At 42.5% G+C, this 15,970-nt stretch overlaps 1 protein-coding gene across 1 annotated transcript in view; it reads left to right on the top strand.

Moving 5' to 3' along the window:
- The window catches only part of IRAG1 (inositol 1,4,5-triphosphate receptor associated 1), a 61,829-nt gene that overhangs the window by 14,960 nt on the left and 30,899 nt on the right, over window positions 1–15,970 (top strand). The window contains exons 4-10 of the mRNA XM_063117282.1: window positions 1,027–1,218; window positions 6,043–6,143; window positions 8,009–8,079; window positions 10,032–10,205; window positions 11,997–12,074; window positions 13,365–13,414; window positions 14,422–15,024. Coding sequence (XP_062973352.1) covers window positions 1,147–1,218; window positions 6,043–6,143; window positions 8,009–8,079; window positions 10,032–10,205; window positions 11,997–12,074; window positions 13,365–13,414; window positions 14,422–15,024 — 1,149 coding nt within the window. The 5' untranslated portion in view covers window positions 1,027–1,146. The remainder of the gene's footprint in view (window positions 1–1,026; window positions 1,219–6,042; window positions 6,144–8,008; window positions 8,080–10,031; window positions 10,206–11,996; window positions 12,075–13,364; window positions 13,415–14,421; window positions 15,025–15,970) is intronic.

The following is a 15,970-nucleotide window of genomic DNA, read 5'->3' as shown; positions in this document are numbered from 1 at the left end:
GGAAAGGGGATTGGGAAAGTCCCATTTTTAAAAAACACACAAATCACCTATACAGCATGAAAACGGTTTCATAAACTGTTCCTAAAGAGAACTTGTGGCTGTGGAGAAGGCTTTAGTTTGAAATGCCTGTTCATCTGACAATCCCACATACCTGACTTCACTTTTTTATTGCTTAGCTATTGTATTGCATCCCAAGCACACACAAGCATCAGATTTCCTCCACTGATTCCTGTCTACCAGGAGGAGATAGGAAATCCCCCCTAGTCACCACCTCCCCACTGCTGCCCTCTTCTCCCTTCTGGGGTTCTTGAAAAACATCATTGGCTAATCTCCTTCTCTTGGTCTGCTGGCTTGCCATACTATGGGCTGCCTTCACAGTGCTGAGTTGATGCCATTCTGCCACCAAACCCCGTGGTTTCGCCAGTGTGAGGTGGCGGCAAGTTATTCAGATGGAGGGAGGCAACGTGGGCTTTCTGGCAGCCATTAGGCTCTCTGGGCCCGCCTCCTCCCCCTCCCATGGCTTTCGGTTACCAACGGCAAGTTGCCTTCTGCCCAGGAATGCCTCCCAGAGCGGCACCTGAGTGAGGACAGAGCTCACCACTGAAATATATGTATGTGAAATGCTTTGTGTGCGCAAAGCTATATCCATGCAAAATACATATTAGTTAAGGGAAAATGTCATTCTCAAATGCTGTGGTTGCAGTGTAGCACATTGCAATGGTTTCTTTTCTTTTCATAAGGCTTTCATGGAGAGCTAACGTAGAGGTCTAACTTAATTGAAAAAGGGAGCACCCTGAAGCCCGCCAAGGAAACCTTCTGTGCAATAATTCAAGGAATGTTGAAAAAGTTCCTCTTAATATTCTTACTGTGTTACATTAGACCTTGAAAGGCCTAGTTAATAAAACACAAGGAGAAACATAAGTTGTTGCTTTAAACTTTATTGCTGCTTGTTATTATAAAGTGATCCCAGTGTTAACAGCCTGGCCTTTAAATGGATTTGATTTGTATTTTTGGCATCTACTGTAGTCTTGGGATCACAAGACCCCACAGTGCTTATCTTCAGAGGTTAACTTGAAACAGACATTCCCATCAGCGCATGGTCTCTTTAGTCCACATTGCAATCCAACGTGTCCTTCACCTTCCATCATGCCAACCCTTCCTGAAGATGTGGGACAGCCGACCGAGGCACAGCACTCCATTTTGCCTTCTCCGGTCAAAGTAAGCAACCTTCATCAATCTTTTTCCTTGACAGAATTCTGACAAACCTCTTTCTATGCTTTACCTTAGATACAGGGATGTGAATATACTTTGCGTATTTGGATCTATGCTAGGATGTTACAGCTGCTCTTTGTTTCATTCTGCCCCACCCATAGCAATTTCCTCATCACTACGTTGTTTTTTAATGGCATGGGGAGCAAAACAGAACATTGGCACAGCACCGGGACTGGGTGTGTGTGTGTGTGCATTCTATTAGATAGTGCAGAAGGGGGTGCTAGAGATGTGTCAACACGTCTAAACAGCAGCTCTACATTTAAGGCAGCATCTAGTTTGTCCCTGTTTGAGGCATTTATGAAAAGAACCTGCCCTACCATGTCTGCACTGTTTAACACGGTCACACAAAAATTTCTCTGTAGTATAATCCATGTTGACAACAAATTGAAGTTTGTGTAATATGATAGAGTGTTACAATACTGTCCTTTGCTCATTCTGGTTCTCAGCACTATTGTTCTTCCCTGAACAGTTCTTATTTGTAAGTCTGGGGCTCTTTGTAGATCGTACTCGGGGCTGCTGTCAGCTTCCTCGTAGAACTGGCTGTTACAAGGTTATCGTTTGGGATGTTCTACAATTTGTTCTGCTTGGGTTTTGGCCCTGAAGCAACTTCTATAGTAAGACAAACTGGAGTAACCTTCTACTGTGGTTCCCCCCACCCCACGTTCACTAAGACTATATAGCCAGCCTTGGAGGTACTCCCCGAAGAGTTAGCGCTGCCTGAGACATTGCGTGAGAGGTATCCCAGCTGGGATGAAAATGAAACAGTAGCAACTGCTACCAAAATTAGAGTAGATACATTTTTTTTAAAAAAACTAAAAACACACCAAGTCCTACTTGCCAATGAACCCAGTCCATGCTTTCTTGTGGCATTGAAAGCATGTTACACACTATATCATGCATGCAGAGAAACAATTGTGCCAGCATGGTGATAGTTTGACAGAGAACTTCCTAACTTTCTAATTTACCCTCAATTTTTTTGGAGGATTTTTTTTTTTTTTGGTATACAACATTGGATAACATGCGTAGACTATGCAGTACTGAGTGAATACACCCAATGATTTACAGGCCTTTAAATCTGCCTCTTCAGGGTCTATTTCGTCAACTGGCTTTAAAAAACAAAGAAGAAACAGATCATCATGTTCTTGAAACGTGTTGAAAACTTTAAACCTAATGTATATCTGGCACAGTCAGTTTTTCTTTTATCATTGTCTTCTAAACCTAGGACATGGTATTCTACACGCTGGATAAAAACATCCGCTACTTTTCCTTTAACTTCATAGGAAAATGTTGAACCCTGCAGTGATTTGTCATGCATTCTGACACAATTATACGTTTGTGCTGAGGGCTAGTTTCCTGGTTCAAGATAAACAACTCATTTGTATGTGAGTTTAGAGATCAGTCAATTGGGAGCCATACAGCATAGGTCAAAGAATTTGATTTTGCTCCATTGCATGTGCAATGATATATCTAAATTATTTGCCAGGTACTGAATGATAAAAACAGTTCAGTATGAGATGTTATCGCTGTGAAATTCTGAGGACCCTTTTCTGTTTAACTGCTGCTCAGCGGTTATGTTGGAGGCTCATTTACTCAGCCACATCAAAGGATTTCCTGTTTCTCACGTCATTGCATATTCTTACCTGGAAAAAGCCATTATAGCCATGAGATAATGTTATGGGAAGAGAGGAACTCTGAATGTCCCTGCCAATCCTTCCATTACAGGGAAGCAGCTAATCCAGCCTTCCCCAACCTTGGTGCCCTCCAGAGGTGATGGACTACTACTCCCATCATTGCCAGCCAGCATGCCAGTCAGAAGGAATGAGTGGGGCAATGCTTGGCTTCTTGGTGCTCTGGAATGCAAACAGTTAAAATGCATGAGTTGCAATGGCTGGACACACTTTGGATCATGAGAAAGGCCCCTGGAAAATGGTAAATCACTCCACGAATGGAAAAACACTCCACGGTGTGTGCATGGCGCAATCACTATAACACAGATTCTCATGGGATGCAGACGTTTGTGGGCCTGCAGAATTGGAAATGGACAAGATATGAAGGTCATAGACAAGCAACCCCTGCCCCTTCTAACCCAGGAGGTGAGAAAAGAAAGCTGAGACCAAAAAAACTAAACTAATTGATATGCAGTTGCAGGACTTGCTTCTAAGTTGTCAGATGCAAAGGAGGTGCTAACTTTGCAACAGAATGCAATCCAAACGAAACACGTTAAAAAAGGAGCAAATATGAAAGCACAACATCCTATGGAGTCTAGACTGAACTTTCTAAGCCACTTTATGAATTTAATGAGGTGGGCTCAAGTCCATGAAATCTTATGCCAAAATAAGAGAGAAATCCTATGAGCAGGGCAGGGCAGGAGGAATGGCAGAGGCATTTTTTGTTTCTCTGTCTTCTTTAAAAGCACTTTTGTTAGGTGAGCCCGTCGAATCAGGATTTGCCTCTCAGGCACTAGAGTGGGGAGGAGTGGCAAATTGTGTACTCCCCTTGTTCCTCCCAGGAGGGCCTGCTGCTGCTGCTGCTGCTGCTGCTGCTGCTGCTGCTGCTGCTGCTGCTGCTGTCTCCAGCAGGAGCTCTGGAGAGCCCTGCTGGCCGACAGGGCTCTCCGAAGTTGCCACCTGCCTAGTGACACTACAGCAGGTGCTCAAGAAAGGGGTGTCCCATGCGATTGTCCATGGCACAGGCAATCAGAAGGCCTCTCTCCTCTCCTTTCACTTGCCTGCCTCCAACACACCCATTGGTGGGATGCGGAGAAGGGCTCCTCCAACAGATCTAAAGGCTCGGGCAGGCATATATAAGGAGAGGCACTCTCTCAAGTATCAAGGTCCCTAAACAGCTTAGGACCTCGATACTTGAGGGAGCGCCTCTCCTTATATATGCCTGCCCGAGACCTTAGATCTGTTGAAGGAGCCCTTCTCCGCATCCCACCAATGCAACATATACATTATGATGGAACAAGGAAGAGGGCTTTCTCTGCTGTGGCACCCCAACTGTGGAATGCCCTCCCCTTGGACGCCTGATTGGTGCCAACAATGATTTCATTTCGATGCCAAGTAAAAACTTGGCTTTTTAACAAAGCCTTTGATGGTTAAATTCACTGGCACATTGTTTTAACTGCTTTTACTGCTTTTAAATTATATACAATATTGTTTTAACTTGGTTCATGGTTTCATTTGTTTTTAACTGTGCATATTTATTGTTTTATACTGTATGCTTTTATCGGTATGCCACTCTGAGATCTTAATGATTTAGGGTGGGATATAAATGTTTTAAATAAATAAATAAATAAATAAATTTCCTCCCTTCCCAAGAGCCATGTTCTGGCTTTGTGAGAGAGAGCCACTGCAGAGCTTTCTACTGCATCTGGAGAAAGTCTTGAGAGAGGATATCCACAATCAGATCACCTCTGCTGAGGTGGAAGCTCTGTTGGCTGCATCTTGTGGCCCCAAAAACTCCATCTGGAGGGAAGGCATAGATTTGTTCTCTGAATGTGCTAGCTTTTAAGATGCCACCGGACTATTCATTCTGGTTGCTGAGTAAATATCTCTTGGAGGAAAGGATATAAAAATAGATTGCTACTTCAAGCTTTTCTAAATATTTAGAATATTTTTAAGGCTAATATGTTTCACTAGAGACCATGGTCTGGATCTAACACTAAGAACATAAAGAACCATGCTGGATTAGACCAAGGGTCCATCTAGTCTAGCACTCTGCTCACACAGTGCCCAACCGGCTGTTGACCAGGAGGAACCCACAAGCAGGATATTAGTGAACAGCACCTTCGCACCCATGTCCCCCTGCAACTGGTGAATATAGGATTACTGCCTCTGATACTGGAGGTCTCTTAGGCCTCATCTACACCAAGCAGGATATAGTGGTATTAAAGCAGTATATGGTATGTGTCAATAGGCCCCAACAGTTGTCGGTGCACTTCAATACTGCTATAAAGCAGTAGTGTGGCTCCTGCCTTTTACGTACTGCTTTCATAGTGCAATATCCTGCTGGGTGTAGATGAGGCCTTAGATTCCACACGAACTCATTGTTATTGTTCTTACAGTCTTATAGTCCTGTAAGGATGGTGATGGGAAGATGCATCTGCATGCACATCAGAAGGTTTATCCCCTTCAGCGCAGCTGACGAGATGGCAGCACATCCAACATGCTCACAATGGACTGAAGCCAGCAAGTCCAAGCTTATCAACTTACTTCCTTAGCTGGATCTGTAGACACACATCACTACTAGTCCTGTTCAGCTTTCACTAAAACAAGTATTGTTACACAATTAAGCATTCAATAATCTAACAATAAAAACAAAATAGTGTTCAAGGCATGACTTTTGGAGAAGTCAGTATACGTGGGTGTTCTTGGGGCTCTGGCAGAGGTCTCCCAGATACACATTGCTGTTCATGAGAAGTGTAAGGAATACTTTTTGAGTTACTCAAGGTGAATTTACCTTTTTTATTGGAGCTAGTATTATTAGTAGCAATGGTATTATTAATCTTACTTGTCTGACATGGCACCAAGTCCTCAATTGGTTTAAAATCAGATTTGAATCACCTGGGTTCCTTATAAAATTGTACACCAAGAATTGGAGAAAGATTTCTGTCGCAAGAAATTGGATTTTAATTGTGCAGAGAAATTAGGCCTAGGTTTTTATGTAAAAAATAAGGTGATACTTTATTTTTCACTGCAACTTTCCTCTGGTATATTTTCACTTTCCACTAACCCTTTAAACTATTTTTCCCTGTCAAATTCCATTCAGGAGCCCCCTATTGAAGCAGCAACATGCAACACACCTTCTATAGTTCTTCCAGAGTATACAATTACACCGGGAACAGAAAGAGAGCAAAATCTAGCTTTCAGGTAATATATCAACGTGCAAAATTTTATTTCTATTGTGCCATCCTTGGTATGTGGTGATTTATGGCCATATAAAGAAAAGGCAGGTCCCTATCTGAAGGACCTTAAATTTAGATGGAAGTCAGAAGGGGTGAATATAAACAAACGCTCTTGAACATAGGGTTTGTTTTAGTTGGGGATAAGGTCATGCCAAAAGCTTTGCAAATGAGGTGTGTTCATTGAACTGGAGTTTGATGGAAGTGATGGTTCCAAGTAGGTGGTTCTTAAGGTGGTTCCCAGGCATAAAGGGCAGTAAGGGGAAATGGACATGGGACTTGTGGTGGTGGTTGAGGGCAATCTAGTTGGTTGTTACATGGGAGGCGCATGAGTCTATCTCTCGAGAGATGTGAGGGTAGATGGAAAAAATGGGACCGCGCGTAGGAAAGCAGTTGCGGGAAGGGGTGTTGTGGAACAGAATATGGCAGGAAGAGAAAAGGACTCTGTGTGTGTGTGTGTATGTGTGTGTGTGTACACATAGACACACACACTCCATTCCAACTGACAGCAATCCCATGGCTACTTTTCATTTAAGAAAATAATAGTTGAGTTTGCTTCACACAACTAATATCTAATTTGAGCTTAAAGATGTTAGAGTTAGAGGAGTTAATGTCATAGGATGGATAATACTGGAATATAAGAAGAAAACTGTTAATGTTCCATGTATAAGTTCTAAATCTGAGGAATGCCTTATTGGCATTGTTTATTGTAAGCTGCAAAACATTGGATGAAGGCCTGTGGTAATGCTTTGATGGTATCTCTTTAATTTTATAGCTTTCGACTTCTATCCTCTAGAAAAGTATGTTGTAGGGGCTGGTCTCATGTGGACATTTATGCTTAAATCCTTTTCTTCCTTTTTTCGTAATGAAACCTATATGCGTATAATTGGACACAGCACTGTTGCCCTGGATACTTGTAACTAGCAGAGGAAATATTTTTTTCCCCTTCCAAAACATGCCAATTTATATTTATCACGTGGAGATGTTTCCAGGGATAGGTGCATGAAACTAAGTAACTATACTGGTTTTTTAATAATAATGCAATTTAAAACTCCTAGATTTCAAGTAGGAATACATGGATGTCCTCAGAATTTGGACTAAATCCTGTAATCTTTGGTAAAAGGAAGTACACTACTGTGTAGCCTTTCAAATAAAGTTTTTCAGCATCTTTTGATGACTATATTGCTCCCAAAGGAACAGTTGTCTTACCTGCCTAGTTGCCCAACTACTACTTCCCTGATTGTATGGTTCTTTGCCCACCACACTTACTACTCCTCTTCCAACCTCTTTCCCCTTCCTTGTCATATTCCCTCTTTCTCCACACACACACACCATTTTTGTCACTTGATTGCTTACCTTTGCTTACTTATCTGGATGAAAACAGAAAATGGGACCAAATTACTAGCACTAATGGTATTTCTTGATTGTTATGATAATTTTTAAATATACCAATCAATCATGTATCAATTGGTTTTCATCTATATCAGAATTAATGCAAAGAAATAATGTATGCAAAGAAACAATGTGCACATCTGTAAGCAAAGAAATAATGTGCACATCTGAGCCCACATAAATGTCTGGATCAAGACAACAATTCATTTGTTTAACCAACCAGCAGAGAGAGAGGGTAGTTTTGAATTTCACATATATAAAGTTTTTGTTGTTGTCATTTGTTTTTATGTTTGTAAACCATCCCAAGGGCACTGGCCAGTTAGGCAGTATACGAATTTAATAAATCACTCTCTCGTGTTTGAATATTTAGTTTTAATATTTCTATGTAGAAACATACTTTGTTTTTTCTTTCCCTTATTGTTGGGTTTTTTTCACCTCCAGACCAGTTAGTCCTCATCCGAGACATTCTAACAGGAATGCTAGGACATCAGCTAGCTCACTGACTTCCGTGGGTAAGAAACCAGTTTTTTAATGGCAGTTTTATAATCTTTCTTTAGAAGTACATGTACAGAATAATTCTTGGGTTTCAAGATGCATCAAGTATTGCCTAATGAAAATGCATTGGGTTTTGTGTATCTGCCCTTGGAGAGGTTTTTAATGAATGTACTGTCTCTCAGTATGCAGTATGATTGAATGAAAGCTTAAGTTTCTACCCTGCATTTAGGATACTGAAACTACATACGAGAGAGAGAGAGAAAAGGAAATATGGGATAATGGATCACTCCACAGTGTCCTTCAGGCTTTCACATGACATCCTAGCGAGCACAGGATGCCTGCTTTCCTGCATGTTATCTGTACATGAGGAGAATTTAGCGGATGTAAACTTTAAAGGGGAAAAAAGCATACTTCTGCTTTGCCGGCCAGATGTGGAATGCTACTTTCGCTGGAGCTGTTCACACATAATATGTGCTACTGTGTAGTAGCTAGTGTAGCGCCTTAGGAAACAGGACACTCCTCATAATGAGGAAACTTTCAAACTGTAGGTACATCTACAGTTAATACAAATATTATAGGGTGTGTTTGGAGAACATAATTGTTTCCTTCAGCTGTATAGTTTCTGTAGTAATTCTATAATTCATTCAGACCAGCTGTTTCACGGGTTTCCGTCACATCAGCGTGTTACTTGGGAGTGTCATCAGATAGCAATGTGTTGGGTAACATCCAATCCATACAGTAGGCAAAAAGGTGAAACACTTTGAAACCCTTGGCCCATTTTGGGTTCCAATCTGGCCCTCTGGACCTCTCCAAAAGGCCATGTCCCACTCCCTTTCCCTGATCACCGAAGGTTTGATGGCTTCCTGGCTTTTGTGCATTTTCCCCCGCATTCCAAAAGATTGAAGTGCGTCTCCTAAGGCTTAGAGTATCATCAGACAAGTGTTTTAAAGCACGCTTGTCTGGGCAGTCACATATTTTCACGGGTCCCTCTCAGAGCAGTGCGACGGTGGAATCAGTTACCTAGGGAGGTTGTGGGCGCTCCCACACTAGAGGCATTCAAGAGGCAGCTGGACAACCATCTGTCAGGGATGCTTTAGGGTGGATTCCTGCATTGAGCAGGGGGTTGGACTCGATGGCCTTGTAGGCCCCTTCCAACTCTGCTATTCTATGATTCTGTGATTCATGACGCTGTCCGCCTCCTGCACACCTCCTACTGGTTTCCAGCTCCTCCTGCCATTTTTTCCGTAGTAATATAGTCCAAACAAAATACATCTCTTCTGAGTTATAGCGAAATTGGTCGCCATTTCCTGCTGTATGCAGAGAAGTTTTGCTATAAAATGGCCACTAGAAGGTGGTGTCCCACTACACTGAATGGGCCACGTGGTTGCAGCTTGTTTCCCTTTTCTCTCCTGTGTGATTCTTCTGGGCCCTATAGCGGAAGAGCAGCAAGAAGTAAGAGCAACAGTAAGGAAACACAATCCCCACCCCCACCCGGTCTGATGATCCCCTTAGTTACTGGCAGTGAGACCTTTAGGTCAAAATAAGCTGATACATTTGGTCCTTCCCCCTTTGCCTTTGACCCTGCCCACCTCTGGAATGCCCCCTGCCCCCAAGAACTCCTTCCAAATGGAATTTTGCCCTCAGGCTGAAAGAGGTTCAAGACCCCTGCTTTGCATACATAGTTACATGGTACAAGCCAGTGTGGTGTAGTCGCTAGAGTGTTGGACTGGGGGTCGGGAGATCTGGGTTCTAGTCCCCACTTGGCCATGGAAACCCACTGGGTGACTTTGAGCCAGTCACAGGCTCTCAGCCCAACCCACCTCACAGGGTTGTTGTTGTGAGGATAAAATGGAGAGGAGGAGGAGGAGGATTATGTATGCTGCCTTGGGTTCCTTGGAGAAAAAACGGTGGGATATAAATGCAACAACAACAATAATACAACTTGTAATTGAGATATTTTGCCATTTAGACAGTGCAGGTCATGTAATTGACCTGGTTAATGACCAGCTGCCAGATGTTACAATCTCCGAAGAAGATAAAAAAAAGAACCTTGAATTGTTAGAAGAAGCAAAGAGGGTGAGTGAGAGGTTCCTCACACGTAGAGGAAGAAAATCGAGAAGCAGCCTCTCTGAATCTCCCACAGGTATGCATTTTAAAACAACATACTTTGAGACACTATGCAAGTGGAGCCCATCGTTCGCCAATATGCCATGTGTGTGATCCTTTCAATTCAAGACTGCTGTGGCACCGTAAAGGCCAGTCTATTGTGGAGTAAAAGTCACAAACCTATTGTCAACATATTCCCAGCATCATTCTTGGGTTTAAAGAGGGCACGCTCCCTCCAGCTCATTCTCTTTCTCCTACTCTCCTCACAAGTCCTTTTTCTTCCTCGAGATTTCATGCAATGACACAGGACACATTTTTCTTTCTTTTAGCCTTTCAATTAGGACTGCCTAGGAGGGAGGGGCATTCCAATTCAATAGTAAATCCTTTCCTACTAGCCTTTCAGCATGTAAAGCATTTCACAGATCTGTGAGGCAGATAATGACTCAATTTTTACTGATAAGGAATTGAAGTTGAGACACTGACCTCCCCAAGACTATTAAAGAAACTGGAGATTCAAATTTGGTCTCTGTGGTATAAACCAGGTTCAGTGTCATTGCTGTACTGCAGAAGGCAGGGTGTCGCAGGAGAGCCACTGTTCCCAGGATAGGAGCCCTGAAGTAGTTCGTCTCTTGCCCTCTCTCTATTATTTGTCCCTAGGCACCGAAGTGCATTTGTGGACTTATGTGACCAGGGCATTTGTAGACAGAAGTGCATTTGTGTTATATGTTTTCTGGGCATAAATTAAAGAACCAACTTGTTTTGACAGAAAACATTAAAGTTCTCCCTAATTGTCCTAGCCAAGAAAATGTCACTAGCTAGCCAGAGAGAAGGCAGACTTAAGAGTTAAGAACTACATTTTCCTATTATATCCAGTAGGTTCTATGCCTCTGGTCCATGGTTTGTCCTGGGCCGGATCTACACTACTGCTTTAAAGCGCTTTAAAGCCGTAGTGTAGATCCGGCCCTGCTTCCTACTTCTACAATCTACACCGTGGAAAGGCAACCTGGTGTCCTCTAGATGTTTTAGACTACAACTCCTATAATCCCTGACCATTGGCCATGCTGGCTGGGGAAGATGGGAGTTGCAGTCAAAAAACCCATCTGGATTGAGCCAGATTGCCTAACCCTGATCTACACATTCAGGAAAGAGATATGATAACAAGTTTCCTGGGATTGCATCACTTCAAAATGGGTGTTAAAAACGTGAGCGCTAATGTTAGAGTGTTGGACTGAAACCATGGAGATCCAGGTTCAAATCCTGAAGCTCACTGTGTAGCCTTGAGCCAGTTGTGGTCTATGAATCTAACTTCCTGTTGTGTAGATAAAATGGAGGGGAAGCAGTGGAGGCTAGTGACTCCGATGTCAGTGGGGTAGTGAATCCACTCTGGATTTCAGTCAAAACTCTAAAGGAGCTATCTAAGGTGCTTCACACCTTGGATCGCTCCTTTACAGTTCTGACTTACTCTGACTGAAGCCCAGAGCAGATTTACAATTCCACAGACATTGGAGCCACCAACCTCCACTGTCAGGGAGGAAACCAGGTACGTCGCCTGATGTCTTTGCAGGAAGCACAACATTCATAAATAAATACAACTTCTTAAAAAATGCTACCTACAAAAAACTAGTATATTGGAGAGAAGAGCTATAGATGATAGTAGTAACCTTTATGACTAACCTGGCTCCTCCACCTCTTTTCCATTCCATCTCCCAGTGATGCCATAATTTATACTGATATCTGCTGTAGGTTTAATTTCACCCTTCCTGAAAACTCCGTCACTGGCTCACAAGAAATAACTACTTGTTATTGTGTTTAATTTAATTTAATGCAGCCTTATCGCCTTCACTTAGTCCCAGTATCTCACCTGTGCCATCTCGGAGCAACTCTCTGACTCTTCCAAGTCCAACAGGTAAAATCAATCCGGCATGTTCCAATCTAAATCTAGAGATAGTTGAACAACTTTAGAAAGCTGGCCATTGTAAGCTCTAGTAAACATTTTTTCCTCCCTGGAAAAGGAAAACTAGACTTCTTCCTGGACAAATAAATATGGGGGAAATTGTAACACTATGTGAAAATAAGAAGATTCCAGCATCCTGTTTCCCACAGTGGCCAGCCAGATGCTTCCAGGAAGCCAAACAGCAGGGCCTGATTGAAGAGGTATCTTCGCCCCCTCCCACCACGCCACTGGTATTCAGGGGCATCTTGGTTCTGAACCTGCAGGTTCCACTGGCTGCAATGGCTAATAGCCATTAATAGACCTTTGCCCCATGAATTTGTCTAAGCTCTCCTTAAACCTTAGCAGTGGCCCTTGTCATATTTTGTGTTAGTGAGTTCCATTTATTTATTTATTTATTATTTTAGCATTATTTACAAGCTACTGCTTACAAAATTACAACAAAACACCTATTCATTATAATGAAACAGGAAAAAAGAAAACAAGGCATTTCTGAAGCAAATCCTATAGCTCTTCAATTTTTATTTCCAGAGGTCACCTGAGATATTTTTTACCTTTCTCTATAAGGATAACAGGGAGGAGACAGTCTGACCTTCCCTTAGAAGAGAGTTCCATTGTATCAGGGCAGCGACTGGGAAGGGCTTGCTCTTGGTAGATGCTAACCTGGACTCATCATAAGATAGAATCCAGAGCAGAGCCTCATCAGAACTTATGTAATGCGGATGCTCGCAAGGATGAAATATTGTGTGATCAATGGCTAAGATCAAGTGTTGACATAGAGACTGGGTTTGCAAGCCATGGTAAGCCACCATGGGTTAATTCACCCATGTGGCTGAGAGAAGTGCACTGGCCGACATTTTAATACAAAAGTTTCAGTGTGAACCCAAGTGTCGTGGGTTATTTAGGGGTTAAGTAACCTTCAGATAAGCTATGATGCCCAGGTTTGCACAACACAACAAGTTGTGGCATACCTTTGCCATGTCTTGCCTAATCAAAATGGAGCTCAGCAGGTGAATTAACTCATGATGACTCGTTGTGATGTGTGAACTGGCCTAGAATGTGAAGTACTAATGATTATAATAGAAGTTCTATAAGCTAGGTGTATGTTGATTTTTTCAGAATTTTTTGTTAATTGAATTGCTCCATTTTATGTTTGCAGTAACCATATCACCCCTGTGTTTGGCTCTAACTATGATAAACTGAAGTTTGTGGCAGTGGCTACATCACCTCTTTTTCGTATTTTAGGTTCTGATACATGTGGATCCATTGTTGTTGGTTCAGTGACTCCACTGCAGGTAAGAATGCCTTAATATTTTTTACGTTGTTGACTAAAGCTTAAAATCAGTCAGAATAAAATGCACATTACCTTGGGGGGGTGGCATTTGGTAGGCACTAAACAGGTTAACTGGCCCCATGCCCAATGATTGTCCTCTGCAAATCCCCCACCCTCCCCAAATAACATTTTTTCCCATCTGGGCTTGCTTCTGATCTCAGAGTCTAGCTGAGGTATTGAAGTGTCTAAGCTAGGAGAAGTCAAAAGAGACTCACGCAGCCACATCACATGGCCGCAGCATTGAAGTTTCCACCTGAGCTCCGGCAAAGAACCCATCACTGATGAACAGCAGCAGCTGCTGTTGTATGGCTCAGTCACCCAAATGACCTCGCAATTTGAGCCTTTCATCACAGTCCTCTGCACACTTACCTGGGAGTAAGCCCCATTGGACACTGCATTTCACTGTTAGAGTTTTAGGAAAGTTCTGGGATCTTCAAGGCCTCAGCATTATTGTTCTGATCAAATTCTGAGCTTCCCAGAATTGTATTAAAGTAAAAGTAAAAACGTTGGGAGATTTTATCATGAATCTTCTGAGTTACATGCACAAGATTTATAAGTAAAGCACCTCTAAGTATGTCTAACCAAAAAAACCCAGGTAGCATGACAATGATATCTTCCACTGGTCCAGTGTTAACGTTTCTTCTTCTTCTTCTTCTTCTTCTTATTATTATTATTATTATTATTATTATTATTATTATTATTATTTATTTATATAGCACCATCAATGTACATGGTGCTGTACAGATAACACAGTAAATAGCAAGACCCTGCCGCATGATGTAAGCACCTGATTTTGCTTCTAGCCACTTCTTCTTAAGTCCAGTAAGAGCTTTGCTGGACTAAGAATTGTGGAGAAGGTTGCATTTATCATTAATGCATTTTTGTTGGCTTCAAAAGAAAGGCTGGGCTTTGTAAAATAAACTTTGTAACTCTACTATTCTATGATTCTAAAGTTTTCTTTTATTTCAGAACACCACAAAAGGATTAACCGATCGAAAGGAGAATGATCACGGAAATGTTTCTCAGGGGAAAGTGGCTCCTCGCACACTTAGTTCAGAAAGCCCAAAGGAGAAGCTAACTGAACAAAAGGAGAACTGTGATCCTCATAAACTTATGGATAATCTATCCCGATCCTGCACTTCAGGTACTGACACTGGCAGAGTATCTCTAAATAGCAGCACAAATATTTGTGAAAATGAACTTGGAAAACTATTTCCTAAAAAAACAAAAGAAAATGACTCTCCTTTCAAGGGACACTTGCAAGGCCCAGCCACAGTTACGGTGGACCCAAAGTTAAAGGGCTTCACACCTCTACTGAAGGATTCCAAAGTCCCACGTAAAACAGAACTTGATACATCCGGTTCCCGTCCTCCACTACTGCGAGCTGTGTCATGGGATCATGCAGAACCTGGTAATATAGAAAAGGCACCTTTAAAACCACCATCTGAAGATGATAAAAACTTTGCCATTTGTAATAAATCCAGCAACGTATCAACTAAACCTTCAGCGTTCAAAGACCTCCAGATACAAGTCCAACCAATTCGAATGCAAAAATTGACAAAACTGAGAGAGGTAAGTTTTTATAAATCAGCAGATGGATGTTCCTGTTAGACCCTGTTTGTTCCAATAGTGCAAAATATAACAGGATATTTTGGTAATAAGAGAATAAAATTGCATTTTGAAGACTGGGGAAATGAATTTTCCCCAAAGCATGTTGCACTAGAGACCATATTTTATAGTAGAATGGTAGGTGGGTTGAAGCCTAGGGAGTGAAGGAACTGAGATAAGGCCATGGGAATGAGTTGTAGAAAGTGAAGGTCTCTAGCCTTCCACCCATGACCTCTACTCTAGCCTTTGCCAACCTGGGGCCCTCCAGATGTGCTGGACAGCAACTCCCATCATTTCCACTTATGCTGGGGGTTGTAGTCCAACGCATGTGGAAGGCACCAGGTTGGGGAAGACTGCTCTTGTCTCAGAGCCTTTGACAGACCTTACTTCCTTTTTTAAAAAAAAGAGGCTGACCTCCTTGCACAAGGGGGCTGGGCACAGGGCAGGCGCCAAGGGTAGGCACGCTTAGGCTCTTGCCATGCGCCCACATCACAATGGGGGCCCATTGACAGCTTCTGGAGCTGCTGCTCCTCTGCAAGCTGCTTGTTCAGCTGCTTCTTGCTCTGGCCCAAACAACAGTGATGATGAGAATGAGGAGCAGTAGATGCCACTGCCTGCTTGCTCAATGGATCTCTGCCTGTGTAGCAAGCACATGGTTGCAATGATGAGAAAAAGGATGAAGATCAACAGCAGCATGGCCATGAGAAGGTAGACTCACTAGGAAGGGGAACGCTGAGGATGCCTTGCCCAGGGGCCCGCAAAAACCTGGAACTGGCATTGTGTAAACACACTTTTTATGGGTGGGAAAGTAAACAGCCCTTTCATATCTATGACCATGGAGTTCCTTTAAGCACATCCAAGACCTATGCAGAATGCACTACTCAGTTCTGGATTGTGGTCACATGAGGTA

The sequence above is a fragment of the Elgaria multicarinata genome, chromosome 2 (assembly GCF_023053635.1).
Source record: "Elgaria multicarinata webbii isolate HBS135686 ecotype San Diego chromosome 2, rElgMul1.1.pri, whole genome shotgun sequence".
NCBI lineage: Eukaryota > Metazoa > Chordata > Lepidosauria > Squamata > Anguidae > Elgaria > Elgaria multicarinata.
The sequence above is the reverse complement of the archived record's forward strand: the minus strand, read 5'-3'. Positions and strand labels throughout refer to the sequence as shown.